We start from the raw sequence: 20980 nt of genomic DNA, 5'->3' as shown, positions 1-20980 counted from the left end.
CTCATACGAAAACATAATCACTGTGTCCCCACCACAAGCGTGCAGTGATACCTGCACAGTGACATAATAATAATTATGCAAAACTAAATGTATGTATGCGAAAGAATAAAAAGATAAATAAGCGGGGTCACTCACACCATTTATAGAAAGATGCATTACCTGAATCCACTCATAGAGCTAATTTAACATAAGGATAATCTAAGTAAAACGAAAGGAAACATTTCAAAGCTCGTTGCAGTTAATTTTATTCTCTGGTCCATAGGCTCTCTCACCAGACTGTAGACAGCACCCCTTCATGGTGGAAAAGAGTTCCTGCATCCAGGCTGGTCCAAAACAGGAAGGTGCCCTGTGGCTCCCAGACCGCAGAGAGAAAGCAGACTTGTTGTTTGGAATTAGATAACTCATTGTAAATAAGTTTCGTCATGTGCATTTCTAAATGATCGTGTGTAATGCATTTCTAAAGGAAAGTTTTGTAATGTGCAGCTGACTTGTATTTTAATGTAGGAAGTGGCGCATGTTAAAGGCGCCAGGGAGTGCTCTGGGTAACAAAAAGAGCACTTGCTGGTTTCTTGAGGAGTGAATTAATGAATATGTGGGTGGTGTGGTGGTGCAGTTGTTAGCACTATCCTGAGTTCACAGCCGCTGACTGGCTGGGGCATTTCTGTGTGCAGTCACAATGCCCAGCTTCCTCCCCTCCTCCCCAAGTGTTGGTTTTAAATTGACCGTAGGCGTAAATGAGGTGTGAATGATTGCTTTTTTGTGTCAGCCCTATGATAGACTGGCGACCTGTCTACCCCACTTCTTCTCCTATCCTCCAGTGCACCAATGACCATGAGTTGTATAAGTGCCTGGGGTACAGTATTTTGTAGTTTTACTTAAACTATAACTAAAAGCTACTTAAGTAGCTTAACAGTGCACAGGCCGCATTTTCAACTATATTTATAGCTGCAAACGTAAATGTCCTAATGTGTAATGATATGTTTCACAATGATCATGTAACATGACGGTATTCTTACTTTTATTAGTACTGTTGTTGTTTTTGGATAATAATATATTATAATTATTCATTTGTTGACGTGTATATCTAGCAGTTCATGGTGAGTCTAATTCCTTATATATTGATTGATCAACAATAATGTAATTTATCAGCAAAATAATGTGTGACTAAAAGTTTTATATGTGCTGGTTCTATTCATCTTCGCCTACACACAACAGTTTTTTTGGTGTGCATTCTGTTATTTAGACAGACTGCTGGCTGCAGAAGACAATGGAAGTCAAGGAAAGGAGTAAAATTTGAATCCAACAGCTTGGTTTGCGTGAGGATCCTATGATCCAACATATGCATACATAGTAACACATTTTTGCCTTGGTATATACATAAAATAGATCCAAGTCCTTGGGACAGTAACCACTGAAATACCTTGAAATGTCCTCTTCATCAAGATTAGCTGTAATAAAAACATATTACATGAAAAAATAAGGGAGTGTAGTTCATACCTCGTGATTTAGTATTTCCCTGATGTATTCCAGCTTCTTTCAAATTGACCTGGTTAATACTTTACCAGTTTTGTATTATTATTATTATTATCGTTGTTGTTGTTGTCGTTATGCCTGGTTTCAAGTCACTATATAGGAAACTCACACATAAGGCCAACCCCACATACAGCAAACATGCAGACCCAGATATTTGACTGCTGAGGGTCCAGGAAGTGTCGTCATTACGTCGTGCGTCGGTTTGTTTACTGTCTAAGCGTGCAGGGAGGGTGGGCGCTAACGGCACAGATTTTCACACTGAATCTCTTCCCCCCGCTGGACCAAAATTTCTTGCACAATGCAGCGGTCCTACGAAACCCGATAGTGACAGCCGTTCGCAGTTTTACAGGAAGGCTTTTGTTTTCGACGACAGAACCGAAGTCCGACATGAAAACATGAAGCTGCCTAACCAGCAGTGCTAATGCTAACACGGCGAGTCAGCGAGCTGTCAGATTTCAGGGTTTCATATAGAAGAATTGAGTGTCGCTGGTTTTGTTGTGTTGAAACTTGGCACTGGGCGCATGACTGACAGCGTCTACTTCGTTACGAATGCCGACAGGACGACGCGCAAGTTTATAGCAAATGTAAACACTTCACTGTGTCACTAGCTTTCATTTAGCACCTGCTGTTATTGTCTGAAGGGGCATAGTTGAGCTAGCCTGCCTGCTGTCCTTGTTATTGTTGCTGAATGGGGTGGAGTTATTTTATAGCGTTGTCTCTCCACCCTAGAGTAACTTAAGATATCGTTTCCCAGTTGTAGGAAGACGGTGTCAGGCAAAATGGTGTTAAGAAGCTCCTGGAAATCACGACATAAAAACAGCTGTGGACCTGCTCCCCGTTGGATCCGACCAGGATTGGCTGCCCTGCTCTGGTTATGTGCGATTCGGTTAGCTTGCGGCATTGAGGTGGGGGAGATCAAAACCATCGTCCAGAAAGATGCGGAGTTTGATGCCAACTATAATGACATGGTTACGAGTGAAAACCAGACCATTTACGCGTTTAATCACACCATCTCTCGGAATAAGGTGAGTTCGCCTCCTCAGACTTGTCGGTTCGTTTTTTCACCACTTAAAGATTATTATCAGTCCTTTCTCCTTTTCCCTCTCTTGACTTTCAGACTGAGGGAGTGCGTGTGTCTGTGGACGTGTTATCCAACAAGTCGGAGAGCCCAATCTTGTTTGTAGTGCGACAGAAGCAAGGCGTCCTGTCTTTTCAAGTCCCCCTCATTCTCAGAGGCCTGTGAGTACCCCCCACCGTTTACATACATAACATATATACATCACACGTATGTGATGTATAAATGTTAATGTTTTTTCTTACAAAAATCAAGTAATTTAAAATAAAAACTGATGTGGTCTGTAATTTGGTCCATCCCTTAACTCCTTTAACTTCACGTTTTTGTCTAATTGCATATTAAGCTTCCCTTCTTTGTATGTAACCAGAGATGGCCACTCACTGTTATTTTAAATCCTCTAAGTTAGCGTCAAAGCATTTTAAAAGATCTATGTGTTACAGAGTTGAAATTGAAATTGAAACACCAGTATGCATTATGCTTAGTAAGGTGTGGAGTCAATTGTCTAGTCTACAGTAAAGCCAGCAGTAGTTAAACTTACTGTGCCCATGGCAATTTTTAAGTCCTATTAATTTATGTGCAAGTGACATAGAGGAAAGATGAGATACAAAACAGAATATGTGTGGTATGACATGCCAGCTTTTTTGTGTTTTTCTGGACCCAGCAAATGTTTCCTTTTCTTTTTTCTTAATAATGTCTACATTAGTTACTTCACCTTATCCAAAACCTTCTACCAAATCATCTTAAATCAGTGTTTCTCCCCAGATGAGATAAAATGAGTGTATTTAGCTTGTGGAACCAGGTTTTCATTGGCAAACATTTCCCAGCAGGTTCATGTTGACAGCCCTAGTCCAGTTGAAGCCGTAACCCCAGGAGCTTTCATGATAGATGCAACTAACAATTGTTTTTTTCTTTCACTTTCCTTTCTTTAAGTACACAGCATGTCTTATCCTCTTTGCAGACATTCAGGGCTTTTGTTATGTCAAGCTCCAAACTGCCAACCATCCATCAGCTATGTGAGCAGACTTGGCAGAGGTTTTCAGAAAATGCCCCTGTTTGGAAAATGAGAGCCCTTAGAGCTCGAATATATTCAGTTACAATTCTTTGTGCCATTTTTACACTGCAGCAGTGATGTGGGGCTGCCAAAGAAAATATCACATTTCAAATTTGGGCTTGCCTAGAGGTGCATTAGTAGGGCTCAGCACATCATTTGGGACTTCTTACATTAGGGCGTGTGGTTAAATATGACATAATTATACAAGATGTTTCCCGGCTTCTCATCGCAGCATTGCTTTTCTTGGGCCTCACTAATGTAGTGACCTATCACAGATATAACCATATTTCAGGATGTCCTGAAAAAAGGTACTTGGGCGTAATTTAAGAACGGTGTCATCTCAGGCTCAAACTGCACTTTCCACATGTAGCATCACAGCTGTGAAGATAATGGTGTGAGGTCAAGCTGTCTCCTCAACTTTGATTATTATAGTGTGAGGTATCTTCCTAAGTTTTTCTGTTTTCAATAGAACAAAGTTAACATAAAGTAGTATTAAAAATAAACAATAACAGCCAGTATATCGACATTCAATAATTTTTTTTTAGTCCCCAAACATCAACATTCACCCTAAAAACCTGTTGTTGTTTTGGTGCTGGTAGCTTTATCAGGTTTGTGAACATAGACTATTGTTTGTGATTACAGATGGATTAAATGTAAGCAAAGGCTAATAAGGATGTCCTCTTCCTAAACGCCACGTAGGCACATTTTATTTGAACATGTGTTCCAAGGTTCTTTTTAAGGAGTGTCGGGCTACTTGGACAGTAAACGAATATAACTACAGGTCACGGGGTTTAGCTGTAAAAGCAGATGTAGTGGAGAAAGGTGACGAGGCAGTTCAGTCTGCAATCAGTAATTCTTTTCAGAAGTGTGATGGTCATTTGACAAGTTTTGTACGGAGGAAACGGCAAAAACCACTGCCTGTAATGTGCTTGGGATTGTCTCCAAGTCAAACGGCTCCTGTAACCTTACTTCATTGTGTGCAACGTGATAAAAGGTTCCTAGTTCTGGAGTTTATTTGCCATTGGCCAACAGTCCATTTGTGATGTGTTCCTCTCTTGCACTGGAAGGTTTTGCAACACCAGAATCACCCCGCTGTCAGTCATTGCTTTGTTGGTCTCATGGTCAGGCCACGTTTTTAGCAGCTCACTAATGAACTTTGGACTCTCACTTCCTCCTTTGTGAACCACCAGTGCAGAGATGGGGAGCTAATGTCATTGTGAGGTTTGCATTCAACCACTTTTAAAGGAAAAATTACGTTTATGTTTCAACTTGTCAGATTGTGTAACTGTCAAACAAAAAAACCCACCTGATTTGCTTCGTTCTTATAATATTAGAGAATATACAAGAAGGAAGGAATGAATGTATGAGAGGTTATGGGAAACTTGATCTTTGTTGTCCCCTCCTTTTTTTTTTTTTTTTCCTTTGTTCCTTTTTCATCAGCTATCAGAGGAAGTACCCTTACTACGATGTGGGCAGGACACTGTGCCAACCTCCAACCCGGGCCGCCTCGGAGACCCAGTACTTCTTTGTGGACGTGTCTACCCTGTCCAGTCAGGGTACAAACTACCAGCTCAGAGTGAGCCGTGTTGAAAGTTTCACCCTGCAGTGAGTGTTATCTGTTATGTAATAAATCAAACACAGTACGTGGTACCTGCCTGAATTCCCATCTTATTGCACTGTACATCAGCCTGTGTTATTTGAATGACACGTTTTGTTTAACTTGATTACAGAACAAACAAGAAATTCAGCTTCACTGCATCACCATCCCAACCTCAGGTAAACTGCCTGGTACCATAGCTCTGTGTGACAGTAGGCTCCTTCTTTACATAACTGCGTTGAGTCAAAGAAATGTGCACCACAGATGGGGGAGTTTGTGGGTGGGGGAGGGACTCATGACAAGAAATGTGCAGGAAGCCAGCTGAAAGTATACATGTGAAAGAGGATGTTATGAATGCAGGGAATTTCTGATTTTGTGTAGTTATATTACATTAAAAAAATCTTTTTCTTGAGTAAGCTTTGTTTTCTGCACATCCAATCATTTAAACAAAGTTTTGCTTTCTTTTTGGCCTTTGATGACACTTTCATTGGATCGTGTTAGGTTTTTGTTTTGGATGTGCGGGGTGTGTAGATTTGTGTGGATTGCAGGGCTTTAAACTCAGTTTTACCTCACATCCATGTGTAGTTAATGGACACCTTTTAAGAACATAACCTTCTCATTTCCAGTTTGAGCCACGTAACGTCTTCAGACAGTCAACAACAAAGATGTTCAGATATTATACTATTTAGTCAGGCATAATAATGCAGTCTGACTGGAGTAGTCTATACTGCAGCAAACAGAACAACCTGTTTCACAAGCCTTTATGTGACAGTTACTGGGAGCATGGGTTGTTTATTTAACCCAAATACACACTTATGTTAAAGCTAAATAATGCTTTCATTTTGTATGCGCATGTGTTTCTAAAAAGCAAACTATGTTGCTGAGCATGTAGTTTACCTCTGGCCTACAGCTTAGGCTTCCTGCATGATGGTGGCTGCAAAGAAAGAAAATAACCACTGCAAATAAACCTCACAGTTTCTCTAAAGGTTCCAGACTCTACAGGGAGTGCAGAATTATTAGGCAAATGAGTATTTTGTCCACATCATGCTCTTCATGCATGTTGTCTTACTCCAAGCTGTATAGGCTCGAAAGCCTACTACCAATTAAGCATATTAGGTGATGTGCATCTCTGTAATGACAAGGGGTGTGGTCTAATGACATCAACACCCTATATCAGGTGTGCATAATTATTAGGCAACGTCCTTTCCTTTGGCAAAATGGGTCAAAAGAAGGACTTGACAGGCTCAGAAAAGTCAAAAATAGTGAGATATCTTGCAGAGGGATGCAGCAGTCTCAAAATTGCAAAGCTTCTGAAGCGTGATCATCGAACAATCAAGCATTTCATTCAAAATAGTCAACAGGGTCGCAAGAAGCGTGTGGAAAAACCAAGGCGCAAAATAACTGCCCATGAACTGAGAAAAGTCAAGCGTGCAGCTGCCAAGATGCCACTTGCCACCAGTTTGGCCATATTTCAGAGCTGCAACATCACTGGAGTGCCCAAAAGCACAAGGTGTGCAATACTCAGAGACATGGCCAAGGTAAGAAAGGCTGAAAGACGACCACCACTGAACAAGACACACAAGCTGAAACGTCAAGACTGGGCCAAGAAATATCTCAAGACTGGTTTTTCTAAGGTTTTATGGACTGATGAAATGAGAGTGAGTCTTGATGGGCCAGATGGATGGGCCGTGGCTGGATTGGTAAAGGGCAAAGAGCTCCAGTCCGACTCAGACGCCAGCAAGGTGGAGGTGGAGTACTGGTTTGGGCTGGTATCATCAAAGATGAGCTTGTGGGGCCTTTTCGGGTTGAGGATGGAGTCAAGCTCAACTCCCAGTCCTACTGCCAGTTTCTGGAAGACACCTTCTTCAAGCAGTGGTACAGGAAGAAGTCTGCATCCTTCAAGAAAAACATGATTTTCATGCAGGACAATGCTCCATCACACGCGCCCAAGTACTCCACAGCGTGGCTGGCAAGAAAGGGTATAAAAGAAGAAAAACTAATGACATGGCCTCCTTGTTCACCTGATCTGAACCCCATTGAGAACCTGTGGTCCATCATCAAATGTGAGATTTACAAGGAGGGAAAACAGTACACCTCTCTGAACAGTGTCTGGGAGGCTGTGGTTGCTGCTGCACGCAATGTTGATGGTGAACAGATCAAAACACTGGCAGAATCCATGGATGGCAGGCTTTTGAGTGTCCTTGCAAAGAAAGGTGGCTATATTGGTCGCTGATTTGTTTTTGTTTTGTTTTTGAATGTCAGAAATGTATATTTGTGAATGTGGAGATGTTATATTGGTTTCACTGGTAAAAATAAATAATTGAAATGGGTATATATTTGTTTTTTGTTAAGTTGCCTAATAATTATGCACAGTAATAGTCACCTGCACACACAGATATCCCCCTAAAATAGCTAAAACTAAAAACAAACTAAAAACTACTTCCAAAAACATTCAGCTTTGATATTAATGAGTTTTTTGGGTTCATTGAGAACATGGTTGTTCTTCAATAATAAAATTATTCCTCAAAAATACAACTTGCCTAATAATTCTGCACTCCCTGTATTAATATTAAAACTTTCCTTTACTGAGATTTAGCTCTGAAAACCAACCAAATAACCAAAAAAATGAACATATTTTGTTGTAGTTGCTTGCCTCTTTGTTTCGCCCTCTTTTCCTTGTCTGTGGCTGTATGGATCTATAATCATCTATACCAGGGGTCTGCAACCCTAGGCACGTGTGCCAACTGGGTTAACTGATGGCACGAACATAGCTGGACTGGCCATCGGGCATACTGGACATTCGCTTTTTTTTTTTTTCCTCTTTGTAACGGTATAAACAATGAAAGGTGGTGGATTGGCCAGATGCTGGTCGGTGTGTAAAAATAACTCAGTTGTTTGGTGGTGGCTGTGGCAGTGCTTCCTCAGATTCAGTAACATTAGCAAGTGGTGGAGGCCAGCAGGTGGATTAGAGAAAGGGGAGGCAGGAGGAGGAGACAGCCGAGGTGGCCACTGGTCCGAGCATCAGGTGAACTGAACTTCAGGTAAGAAGTTATGACCTGCAGTCTATCTGGGTCAGATATAAACCAAGTTTAGGTGGAGTTTATTTTCGTTGTGCTGACTTTTTACAGTCAGTTACAATAATTCGTACTGCGTACTAGCTAGCATGACGGAGTTTATATACAGCTGGGTGGGTGCTTTGATGTTACTGATAGTGAACTTTATTTTATTCATAAGGTTAGTTAGTGGAGTTGCCAACCGTCCCGTAAAAAGACGGAATCGTCCCGCATTCAGAGAAATTATTACTCGTTTCGTGTTGAGGTGAAAAGGAACAGTTTGTCCCGGACTTTAGCTAGAATGGAAAAGACACAAAGCTGGAGATATTCTGTGTCTTTGCTGCACAGCTGCCTCTTCTTCTCTCATCCTCTCCCCCTCCCTCTCCTGTTTCTACTTCAATCATGAAACTGATCAATGATCAGCTGATCGGCTTTTCTCTCTTGTTTGTTTATCGCCCACTTTGCGCCAGAAAGAGGAAACCGCCGAATGTTGCGCTAAACAACAGCAGCACGTTTAAGCTTGATCAGCTGTTGTTAGAATTTATTTAATATTAATTTCTAGTATCAGCTGGTGTTTGCTGGAGCCACAGCTGTTAAGCTGCTGGTCATGATATCGGTTTGGATATGTGGTGAGAGGGAAACATGAAGATGAAACCAGGAGATGTCCTTACTGAATCATCAGAGCTGAACAGGTGATGGAGAAACAGGTTTACCTTTTAGGTGACATGAATGAGTTGAAGGGAAGTTATGAACTGTTTCTGAGAGACAAATAACCCCAGGATCCTTTTTTACGCTGACAGCTGGTAACTGTGCAGGGGCGGATCTAGCAAAGTTTTGCCAGGGGGCCAGGTAGGGCATTAACAGGGAAAGGGGGGCACAAGGAAATACTTTCTTATTCTCATTTAAAATGTCTATCTTTTAATAAATAATTATCTGAAGCTTACAACCAAAGGTTTTTATCTGATGTAAAATGTATAGAAATCATACATATAACATCGAAGCAGCTGGAATCCACAGCTGTGCGTGTTCATGCAGCTTGCATATTCACCTGCTGGACATCACTACCTGACAAGTTTAACTGTCTTCAGAACATTGCAGAGGCCTTATTGACAGTATTTGGCTCTACATATCTGTGTGAACAGATCTTCTCTCACATGAGTGTCCTCAGGCAGCCGTCTGAATGCTGGACACTCGGAGACCTGTGTCTCTGAGTGGGAGACCAGAGATCACATCAACATGTGTGTCTCTGTATTAACAGACATACCATAATGGCTTAGTTTATTTTTCTTACCATTGTTGTGAGGAGACCATAAATAGCATTTGCATTTTCTGTTGTACAGTTCTTGTTATGGATAAAAAGTCTTTTTTTTTTTTTTTTTTTTTTCAAAATAGCTGATAACTATTCGCTGATAGCTCCCAACATCTGCGAACAGATATAATTCTATAAAGTGGTTCTATATATTGTGTAACTGTTAATATAGAGCGTTATTACATTTATTGCTAATGCAATCATATGGCACACTGACCTCTGAGGAAATTTTAAATGGCACTCGTCATCAGAAAGGTTGCCTACACCTGATCTATACAGTCCTATGTAAAAGAATGAAGTAAAACTTGTCATTCAGTAGCTTACAGTTGGCTTTTGGAAGCAATAACTTGAAGTAATTCTTTTCTGTATGACTTTATCAGTATTGTCATGGAGTGAGTTTGTTGCTGATTTATGCAGAGCTCTCTCCAGGTTCCTTCACATTTTCAGTCAGGTTGAGGTCTGGACATTGCAACACCTTGTTTCTTTTCTTTTTTTTTTTAGCTGTTTATTCTGTTCTAGATTTGCTGCTATGATTGGGGTTGTTGTCCTATTGCGTGACCCAGTTTGGACCAAGCTTTAGCTCTCACGCTGGTATCCTGACATTTGAATCACGAATACTTTTGTAAACAGAGGGGTTTGTGGTCAACTCAATGACTGCATGGAGCCCAGGTTCTGTGGTTGCAAAACAAACCCAACCCATCACCCCTCCACCACCGTGCTTCGGGGTTGGTCTGAGATGTTTGTTCTGATAAGCTTGGTTAGCGCCAAACGTGTTGCTGTGCGTTATGGATAAGCATCTACACTTTAGTCTCGTCTGTTCAAAGGACATTGTTCCAGTTTGAGTTTTTTCTAATTGTCCTGTTATGAACTTTAACATTTAACTGCGGCTTGTAGCGTCTGAGATGTCGCTGTTGGGTTTTTTGCAGTTTCTTTAAGCTTTGCACGGTCTGACCTTGGGGTGAATTTTCTGGCATTTCCACTCCTGAGAAGATGGTGACATATTGTTAACTTACCTGTGAATGCTCCTGAGCAGCAAATTGCCAAAACTTCTGCTTTTGCAGAGGTGCTCACACTTGCTGATGACCGAGCAATCAAGTGTGTTTGATTATCAGCACCTGGCTCCTCCTTACACTCTTCATTCCCATAGCAGCAGTATGGGTGCACTGAGTTATGCTCAAAACTGCCAATCCTGTGAAAACCTTACTTTTCACACGACTGTATGTTATTTGAAAACGGAGATCAGCTTGTGGCAAATGACTCCATGACTTTCTTTTGACACTTGATGAAGACGTTGTCAGTCTCTGACCTCTTTTAAGACAGTCTGCTTTCTGCATCAGCTTTGCTTCGTTCTCCCAGTCTGTGCTTGTAAGCTATCAGGTCAGCTCATTTGTATGCGTGAGGTGCTCTGCAGTCGAGGGCTACAACTGAACTGGATAAAACCTTTTGAGAACCTGGAGTGGGAGGCTCTCAGTAACATATCACTTATCAAATTGTGCAAATGGCCCGTGGGGTGACGTATTGGTTTAATGGTTTATTGTGCTGTCAGCAATTAAAACGCCATCCTCAAGTCGATCTTTCTGAAGACTGCCTCGCTGACTGTTGTCCTCTTCTTTCCCTCTCCTTTTCTCTCAGTATTTCAAGTATGTCTTCCAAGACGGGGTGGATACTGTGATCGTCAAGGTCAACTCGGACATGACTTTCCCCTGTTCTGTCATGTCCATCCAGGACATCCAGGTACAGTTATCCAGAGCACACATTCAGCTGTGCTGCAGCAGCCCTCAAGAGGCCCCTCCCTCAGCCTCAGTGGTCAGCGTGCAGTAGCACTCTGAGACCACATGAGGGCACCACAGTGGATACCACAGCTGATTTCTTGCTGTTCAAAAATGTTTTCTTATTTACTTCTGAAACAATCCATCTGAATCTTTCTTTTTTCACATCTAATTCAGTTTTTTTTCTCCCTCTCTCACTGTCTCCATTCAGTGCCCCATTTATGACCTTGACAACAACGTGGCCTTCATTGGGATGTACCAGACTATGACAAAAAAAGGTGCCATCACCGTGCAGGTAGTGTCCCGCAGAAATTCAGAGCTTATTGGAACCGGTTGCGATAAATCCTGGTGTAGATTTGAATGTAGGTGTTTCTGCCTTTATCTAGAGGAAAGATTTCCCCAGCAACAGTTTCTACGTGGTGGTGGTGGTAAAAACTGAGGACGAGGCATGCGGCGGCCCGCTGCGCTTCTACCCTCTGAGACCCGATCAGCTGATTGACGCCGGCAATCGCAGCAAGGCCCTCGATGTGATGGTCTCACCCGCAATCAACTGTAAGTCACATGGCTACATATGTGAAGCGCTGAGGGTTAGCATGTGCTAAAAGAAGCAGAGATTTCTCTGCTTGTGTTGTTTAGATTTGGTTTTTTTGGCAGCAGATACAGAATGTTGTGTCTTACTATGCAAATTAGCTTACAGTTAATATGTCCTCCCGTGCAGTGGAGGCGTACGTGATGGGAATGCTGTTCTGTTTGGGGATCTTCTTCTCATTCTACCTCCTGACCTTGCTCTGTGTCTGTCTAGAGCGTGCACGGTAAGGTTTTGAAATTGCCTCTACAGCAAAGTCATCATTTGCTTTGTTTATCTGCTACTTGTACAAAAGAGTTTCCAGTTGCGGCGGTCGTGTTGGAATGTTCTTCACTTAGAAAAGCCATCTCTGCATCTTTGTCTTCCACTATTGCATGAAGCTTGATTATGTTATACTCAAAACCCAGAAAAAGTAAAGCATATGCATATATAAATAAACTGATTTCACACCTGTAGGAAATATCAGGCCTGCATCTTTTTTTCTGTTTTTATTGTGTCTCCCTTTTTTTCTGGCTTGTTTTCGGAGTAGAAGGAAGTACGTGCTTTAGGGTGTGCCCTTCCAAACGGACCTCAAAACTCAACAGCATATGCAGGAGCTTTTTAAAAAGCTGCAGGTGGGCAGAAGGAATAGCTGATTAATTGAAAAGAGCTGAACAGTAAACGTCAGAAATGGCTTAACCGTTAGCTGTCATGCATTTATTTTTTTTGGCTGTTGAATTTCACTGAACTGAAAGCAGAGCAGGGAATCAGCAATTATGTTGTACACATCTGCAAAACCCTGTGAGGAAGATGCAACTTTTAACCAAAGTCTTCACCCGAAACACAGAATAGAAAAGCCAGGGTGGCAACAAAACAACCGTCTTTGCAAGTCTGCACCGCAACAAAAAGACGCAGGCAGACGGCAACTTGTAGCTGCCTGAAAATGACAGAAAGTTTTGCACTTTGGTTGGAAAAACAACAACTAATTTCCAACCTCCTGTACATCAATTAGTCCCTCTCCAGCCCACGTTTCAACCCACGAGGTCGGACGTCATATTGTCAGAGTAGATCTGCACTGCAGGAATGACACTGCACTGAATACAAATTGTGTTCATTTGCATTTTTCCCCCTCTCTGTTTCTGCAGACTGAACAAGAGGAGAAATGTGTTTCTGAATCCTGCCGACATGTCACCTGCTGAGACAGGTAACCCAGCAACTAGCTCTGATGGACCGGCCCATTAGGAGCAGTGTGCACTGACCACAAACCAGCAAGCTTGTTCTGTTCTGTTAATTAAATACCAGAGTAAATGTGATCCTAAACTGGACTGATCATGCAGTCCCACAGCTGTTTGCCACTCTTTTATCTCAGAGCTGAATGTTTAAGCGTGTACTGAACGTGTATCTTTCTCTCCCCCCTGCCATTCAGCCTCTCTGCTCGGGAAGAACAGCGACGGTATACAGACACAGTTACTCCCCTTGTGCACTCGCTGCCCTCTCTCAGTCTGTGTTGCTTGTCTGCAGATGCTCTGCATGCAGTAGCTTCCATACTTTACCCTACAAAGAAGAGAAAGAGACGTTTTCGGCTGCAGAGCTTCATGGACATAAACGTGGCTCTGTTCTGAGGCTTTTCTGGCTTTACAGAGATACAGATATGCACTCACATGGGTCTTTGTTGGCTTCTTTTGCCTGTGTTTGTAACAGTGTTATCCTTTTGTAGTCCTCACAGCTTTATGGCTTTGAGCTAAAGAAACACGTGAGCATATTTTCAGCAGCACTCCCATTAAAAGCATGAAGGCGCTAAGATGAATGCAAGCGCTGCTGATGTGCTTTTTTTTGGCTGCTGGCTGCCTCCCAGTGTGTATCTGTATCTATCCACTGCAGTAGTTGCTGCCACTGTTTGATTTTAAACCACTAGTTTTGAAATAATCCTCTTCACTGCATCTCATTTCTCAGCTTTCACACTTTTGGAGATTAATAACTTTTTTTTGCCCCCAGCCAGAAAAGAATTTAAGGAATTGCATTTTTTCACTGGATTCCTTCACGTGTTTACGTCCGCCTCACCTCCCTGTTTTCCTGACTAACACAGTGATCATTGTGCAGTGTTAGGATACTAACTAAACGTTGATCGTAGTGCCGCTTGTTTGTGCATGTGAGCATTTGGGAGCGTGTATCCTTTCTTGGATTTTTGAAAGTTTGTGTCTTTACAGGAAAAACTCCAGCCTCACCAAATGAATATGGCTCATTTGGTGAGTATTTAAAAAAACAAACATTTAGTCTTTGTGATGTCATTGTTTGATTGCCAATGAACGAAGAGTCATCTCCTCCTCAGCCGACAACGGCAGCACAATGAGTTCAGAGGCCATTACCGACAGCGCCACTTCAACTGACAACAACTATGGATACATGGGTATGAGCAAACAGAGACTCACACGTCCTTTTTTCCCTCTTTCTTGTTTTTTTGGCCCACTCTGCAGAGCGGCTTGAACATGGATTCTTAGCAGCTCCACACCCTCACTGGTTTTCTGTGTGTCTTTGTTCATTAGGACAGGAGCCTTTCAAACGTCGACCAATCCTCAATCACCTTCACTACATAGCCATCCGCATCGGTGACACGCTACCATATAACTAGCCGAATCAGCACCCCAAACCAATCAGCCACCATGTCAATCAAATATCAGTGGAGTTAAGAGGCCGGGAAAGTGGCCACTTCTCTCCACTGATGGCACTCAAATGAACAGCGACGGTGATCTCATCAGCGCAAAGATCATCTGACCAAAAAAAAAATCATTCTGGTCATCTATTTAATCATTTTGAAAATTGAAGATCATTTTTGAAAGGTGCGATGTGTTGGATCACCTTTTTGCATCAGCCTGCAACTCCCTTAAATCCAGTCGTCGGTCTGCCTGCTCACGTTGTGCCTCCACTAGACAGAATGACTCTCTTTTGCTCTTCCCTCCTCCAATCAGAGCGATCGCTGGAAAGTGTCGCACGGAGCAGGCAGGAGTCTTTGAGCTCCATTGAGGAGGATGACTATGACACACTGGATGACATACACTCCGACAAGAACATTGTTCGCACAAAGGTACGTGAAAATCATTTTTCCTGCCTCAGAATGGCACAGATGTGGCTTTCTGCACATCTGGCTTATTTAGAATGAAAAGATCTGTGAATGTGCAAAGTAGTCCTCACTTCTAGTACCTCAGGGTACTAGAACAAAAACATCCATCTGATCTGTTTGGTCACTAACAGATTGCTGGATTCATCTGTGGAGATGGTGAGCCAAACTGGAAACTGGAGGCATAACTTTTTTTTTCTTTGATAACAAACATTCTCATTTCCATTTGTGTCAAGTATTTGCCAAGTTTCGCTACATCTCTGAGAGTTTAAACCCCAGCCGGGTCTTTAAAACTCGAGCAGCATCCTAAAAACTTGGTTTTGTTCATCTGGATCATCTGGCGTTTTCAGAGGGAGAAATGTATTGTCACTCATCCAGGTGACTTCTTCGGTTTCCCCAACCTTATAAACAGTACCTATGCACAATGACTGAAACCAGCCCCACTGAATGAACAATGTGCTGTGAGGTCAGTTTCTTGATCATTAATATGCAATTTGTCATTCACAAATCAACAGCCACTGATCAATGGTTTATGATCAGTGGCTGTTGATCAGTTGCCATGAGTCCCATTCACAGAGAGTCGGGGAATGGCTGCAATCGCAGCATTGTAAGATGGTGAAAGATGCACCCTTAGGCCCCCTCCTCGATTCAGAGATGGTCTTTCCTTTTTCACGTAAATGGCCTCTTTGACTCCGCGCTCAAAACCAGCCTTCCTCCCTGTCCAAGATGTGTCCTCATCATTGAAAGAGTGTCCACTGGCCTGTAGGTGTGAATAGACTGCAGAGTCCAGGAGGTAGCTCTCCTGTGTTGTGCCATCTGCTTCGCCAGAGGTTGTTTGGTTCCCCCCCCCCCCCCCAATGTATAAATCACAGCAATCCTCCTGGCACTCCGTTTGTCCCGAGGGACCCGATCCTTGGTGTGGACCAACTTTTAGCGCAGTGTGTTTTGGGGTTTGAAAGCTACAGAGATGCAATGTTTATAGTAAATGCGTCTCAACTGTTCCAATACTCTTGACACGTACGGATCATTAAGGGTTTTCGCTTAAGCAGCAGTTGTTTTCCTCTCCTGGATCGGCTGGAGCTTTCTTTAGGTGCCTTCCCAGCTTTGACAAATGTCCAGTTGGGATAACCACATTTACTCAGGGCCTTCTTGGTATGATGTTCTTTTGCTTCCCTGGCTGCTGTCTGTGGGGGTGGAGTTTGCGCTGTGTTGTAGTGTCCTGATGACACAGAATTTATGCTCCAGTGGATGATGAGAGTCAAACCTTGAATACTGACATTTGATTTTCACCCAGATGTCACCCACGTACTTGAACCAGTGACTTGGTACTGAACCATCCTGTAATCTCTTACAAACGACCTTCACTGCTTCAGTAAAGACAGATGTAACATCGTACAAGACCTTTGTTTCATCTGCCTCCATAATGACATCTCTCACCTTCTCAACAAAATCCAAGCTGTTCTGGATGTGGTGTTCAGAGCTGCCTACCAGCGGGTTGAGGGTCGAAGCCAGAAACTTTGAGATGTTATAGGTGACCGAGTTGATCATACAGACAATTGGTCTAAGAGCTACCTCCTGTTTATGTGTCTTCAGTAAACATACAGACTTGGTGTAGCTTCTCCTGGGTATAGCCTGTGGTATGAGGTCCGGTCAGTAGCATTGTCTTGTTCTAACTGCTTCAGACAATCTATCACATCTTCCTGTAACCACTTCCTGGGTCTCGTTTCAGGGGCTCATAAGTATTTTTCTCACTGACCAATGACAAAATTTTCTCATGGTCTTTCTGGTTTAGCAAAGCCATCAAGCAGCATTCCCTTCCATAAATGCCAGCTCTGAGCTCACACACACGCGCACACACAGTGTAAAACGAAGAGCAGGGCAGCAGATATTCTCATACTGAGCTCAAATGAAACAAGTGCACAGAGACAATTTAATAATGTGTTCCTTCGTTATATTAACCCTCTAAACCAGAGTCACAAATTTAAAAAACTTGTCAGCAGTAAAGAGTTTGAACATTAATTAGGCGAGGTTAATGCTTTCTTCATCCAGACTTTAATAAAGTAATCAAAGTAATAAAGTCTTCTCTTCTTCCTCTTACAGAAATTTCTGTACGTGGCTGACTTGGCCCGCAAAGACAAGAGGATCCTCAGCAAGAAGTACCAAATCTACTTCTGGTGAGTTCTCTTGTTGCACCCATGATAAGAAACATGATATTCTTTTATATCTAAGCCAAATCAATTCACAGTGAATTAACCAAGCCATAGTTTGACATTATATGAAACATTAAAAAAATTACTGATTATTAATGAAGTGCTGCAGATCTGATGGTTGTGAGTGGCTGAAAGTAATAATTGTACCCTCTTCAGGAACATTGCTACGATTGCTGTGTTTTACGCCCTGCCAGTCGTCCAGCTGGTCATCACCTATCAAACGGTAACAATGATTTTATAAAGCATGGCGACACTTTTTAAAAAAAAAAAAGATTCCGATAAGCCGTCAGCTCGCTAATACGACGTGTGCATCTCTGTTCTCCACAGGTTGTCAATGTTACAGGAAACCAGGACATCTGCTACTACAACTTCCTGTGCGCCCACCCGCTCGGAGCTCTAAGGTTTGCAGTCGAGCACAGTGTGTTAACATGTCCAACGTCATCAGCTAACCCGCGTAAAGTAACGATTAACTAATTCCACACAGCGCTTTCAACAACATCCTCAGTAACCTTGGTTACGTGATGCTGGGGCTCCTCTTTCTCCTCATCGTCCTCAAGAGAGACCTCGCCCAAAATCGTGCTCTGGAGCGGCATGACGTCAACGCGCTGGTGAGGCACACGCACACTGACAAACGTGTAGTCATTTGTCATGAAGATGTGTTTTTAAAGATTTAGATGATGATGATGATGATGATTGACAGCGGTAGTTTAGTTATCAGGTTGTCTCTTCCTCCTTCAGGAGTGCGGTATCCCAAAGCACTTTGGCCTCTTCTATGCCATGGGAACTGCTCTGATGATGGAGGGTTTGCTCAGTGCCTGCTACCACGTCTGTCCCAACTACACCAACTTCCAGTTTGGTAAGAACGATTGTGTCCTTACTCAGACTCGACATGGTTACAGTTGTTTTTACCTTTGTCAGGATCAGTAGTCTGAAGAGAGTTTTGGCTTTAAGCAGCTGTCACTCCAAAGGAAGATGAGGTTTCCTGGCTTTAGTCTGCATCAGTTCTTTGTGTGGTTACATTTTTACTGCTTCAGCCAGTTTCTTGAGTTTCTGCTGGCTGTAAATCTTGTGAATGCATTATTTTTTTTGTCTCTCTGTCTGTTTACTTTGAGTCCTGGGCTGAAAAAAGTTCAAGTTGCATGCGGTACATTTGAGTTGTTCTCCTCCCTGCAGACACCTCCTTCATGTACATGATTGCTGGACTGTGTATGCTGAAGCTCTATCAGAAGAGACACCCGGACATCAACGCGAGCGCTTACACCGCTTACGCCTGCCTCGCCGCTGTCATCTTCTTTTCTGTGCTGGGAGTGGTAAGTACGCACACACACAATACAAAACCTGAGTTATGCTTTATGGTCTAAAAACACGGATTTCTTAATAATCATTGTGCTGTGTTTTTTTTTCCTCTCAGGTATTTGGGAGAGACAACACAGCCTTCTGGATTGTTTTCTCTGTGATCCACATTCTGGCCACGCTGCTGCTCAGCACACAGCTCTACTATATGGGTCGATGGAGGCTCAGTAAGATCACAGAAAGAAAGCAAACTCAGTCCAGTGGGCTTTACTGGCTTAAAATGAGTCACGTTAGACTATTAACTGACTGCAACTAAAGTAGTCCAGGATTATATTAAGGCTGTCGTGTGAGCGTGTGTCTCACATAAGCTAGCAAATCAGAGTAACTAACATTTAAATCCACTTATCGGGATATTCTAATAAAATAAAGCAGCTTATAATCCTTGTTGTTCTCTCTCCTTCCTCTCTGTGTGTTCACGTATCAGACGCTGGGATCATGCGTAGGATAGTTTACGTCATCTACACAGACTGCATCAGGCAGTGCAGCGGGCCGATGTACATTGTGAGTAACGGCCAGAAAATCCAGTATCAGTGTATTGCATAAGGTAGCAGGTCCTTCTGCCTTTACCTGGTAACTCAATTATTATCTTATCTTAACGACCGGTAGTTGCAGAGAGCAATAAAAGGCATCGGTGAGTCCTGATGACCTGCTTTTTAATCATTTTTCCGCCGGTGTATGTCTTTCAGGACCGCATGGTTCTGCTTGTGATGGGGAACATAGTCAACTGGTCTCTGTGAGTAAAACAAACTATGTTTTCAGCTCATTTAAATCAGCAGAGTGCGGAGGAGGCAGGTGATGTGTATCTCGCTATCTCTCTGCAGGGCTGCCTACGGCCTCATACAGAGACCCAACGACTTTGCCTCGTACCTGTTGGCCATCGCCATCTGTAACCTGTTGCTCTACTTTGCCTTTTATATCATCATGAAGGTTTGTGTGTTTAGTAACTCTGCGCATGTGAGAAGCACCAGGAGAAAGTAGCAGACATGTTTGGGACCTTTGGAGCTCACAGTTTTCTGTTTGTGCTCAGCTGCGGAGCGGTGAGAGAATCAAGTGTCTGGCGCTGGTGTGTATTCTCTTCACGGCGGTTGTGTGGGGCTTTGCGCTGTATTTCTTCTTCCAGGGTCTCAGCACCTGGCAGGTTAGCCACACACACACACACACACAAACCTATGAGATTTGGGCTCATGTGAAAAGACACTTGGATTACTTGTTTCTCTCCTCTGGCACAGAAAACTCCAGCTGAGTCTCGTGAGCACAACAGGGACTGCATCCTGCTATCATTCTTTGACGACCACGACATTTGGCATTTCCTGTCCTCCATCGCTATGTTTGGATCCTTCTTGGTATTATGAGTCATGTTTAAGTTTGTTTAAACATGCAGGATATGCAGTTGGTCTAGAATGAGGCGTTAAAACCTTAATATCCAATATTACCTCTGCTCCCCCTCAGGTCCTCCTGACCATGGACGACGACCTCGACACCGTCCAGAGAGACAAAATCTACGTCTTCTAGATTTGCCAGATCTGCGAAGAGCTCTGCTCTTTCTCTCTGCCTTATCACCCTGTCTGTTTGCATCCCCTCCATCTTTTTCAAAAAGCACAGCCAGTAGCCTGTTTCTGGGCTGTCGATGAGCACCTCTCTGCCTCGTGGAGAGTCGGGGAGGAGCAACAGGCCCCTCCCTCTACCTGCGTGGACACTAATGTGCCAATAGAAGCCGGAACGTCGTCGAGCGATGCTGAAGTGTTTCGTCCTCTCGCTGCCATCATCGATGTAACTGTTGTGAGCACCGTTTACTGCTGACGATTAACGGTGTGCATTCTCGCTTGACACGAAACTCGTCCACTTTAACTTATTTTATATTGTCTGCATTACATTTGGCCTGGAAGTCAGCAATGTATTTTAATTACTGTTTATATGCTGTGTGTGTTTGTACAGGTGTGTGCGTGCGTGCGTGTTTTCAAAAATAATTGTGGGAAGATGAATCCTGTCCAGTCTGTGGCCTTCAATGTTCTAACCATAGTAGTCACAATACTGTGTTCTGATTGGTCAGATCTGCAAGCTAGCCGTCCTCCTCCTCGAGGGAATATCCATGAAGACATGATTGTATTTACTTGTAACTGCCCTTAAGTGTGACTCTTAAAGGTATTTTTGCACTCTACAAAAAATGAATTTTATTGTCAGGCATTGCAGTGAAAGGATACTCAATAATAAAGGTCTTTTCTGAAGTGTGGTCTATTTTTCCAATACCTGGCTTTGATAAGATCATCTCGGGCACAACAGCTCCACCCACCTGCTGTTTGGATCTTCTGTTTGAGAGGGGCAGCCATTCAGAAGTAACCTGGCTTAATTA

General features: G+C 42.9%; 1 protein-coding gene across 3 annotated transcripts; it reads left to right on the top strand.

Annotated features, from left to right (window-relative positions):
- The first annotated feature begins 1725 nt into the window (after positions 1-1725).
- On the top strand, positions 1726-20855 carry sidt2 (SID1 transmembrane family, member 2). Of its 3 annotated transcripts, none has more exons than XM_085479324.1 (27): positions 1726-2117; positions 2288-2558; positions 2651-2772; positions 5100-5264; positions 5390-5435; positions 11251-11352; positions 11599-11682; positions 11774-11939; positions 12106-12199; positions 13098-13156; positions 13379-13405; positions 14160-14198; positions 14282-14359; positions 14919-15034; positions 17168-17241; positions 17434-17500; positions 17605-17678; positions 17762-17885; positions 18016-18133; positions 18451-18587; positions 18689-18797; positions 19055-19131; positions 19317-19363; positions 19452-19557; positions 19658-19768; positions 19860-19973; positions 20080-20855. In XM_085479324.1, exons 2-27 carry the CDS (start codon positions 2313-2315, stop codon positions 20140-20142), a joined length of 2565 nt encoding a protein of 854 aa, XP_085335450.1. In that variant the 5' UTR covers positions 1726-2117; positions 2288-2312; the 3' UTR covers positions 20143-20855. The 3 variants fall into 3 exon arrangements, with proteins under 3 accessions (XP_085335450.1, XP_085335451.1, XP_085335452.1); XM_085479326.1 differs by lacking the exon at positions 1726-2117 and adding an exon at positions 14496-14558 and having other exon boundaries at positions 2290-2558; XM_085479325.1 differs by lacking the exon at positions 13379-13405.
- Positions 20856-20980: the final 125 nt, after the last annotated feature.

The sequence above is a fragment of the Copadichromis virginalis genome, linkage group LG14, assembly GCF_057382275.1.
Source record: "Copadichromis virginalis isolate Kocher_CV1m ecotype Utaka linkage group LG14, C_Virginalis_male_GT1.1, whole genome shotgun sequence".
NCBI lineage: Eukaryota > Metazoa > Chordata > Actinopteri > Cichliformes > Cichlidae > Copadichromis > Copadichromis virginalis.
This window is presented reverse-complemented; position numbering and strand designations above follow the sequence as displayed.

Bases quoted from the DNA above. Each gene is read 5' to 3' on its own strand.
- sidt2 (XM_085479326.1), top strand. From the start codon at position 2,313: ATGGTGTTAAGAAGCTCCTGGAAATCACGACATAAAAACAGCTGTGGA. The intron at 5,265-5,389 runs GTGAGTGTTATC...ACTTGATTACAG, and splicing joins GTTGAAAGTTTCACCCTGCA to AACAAACAAGAAATTCAGCT. The intron at 18,588-18,688 runs GTAAGTACGCAC...TTTTCCTCTCAG, and splicing joins TCTTTTCTGTGCTGGGAGTG to GTATTTGGGAGAGACAACAC.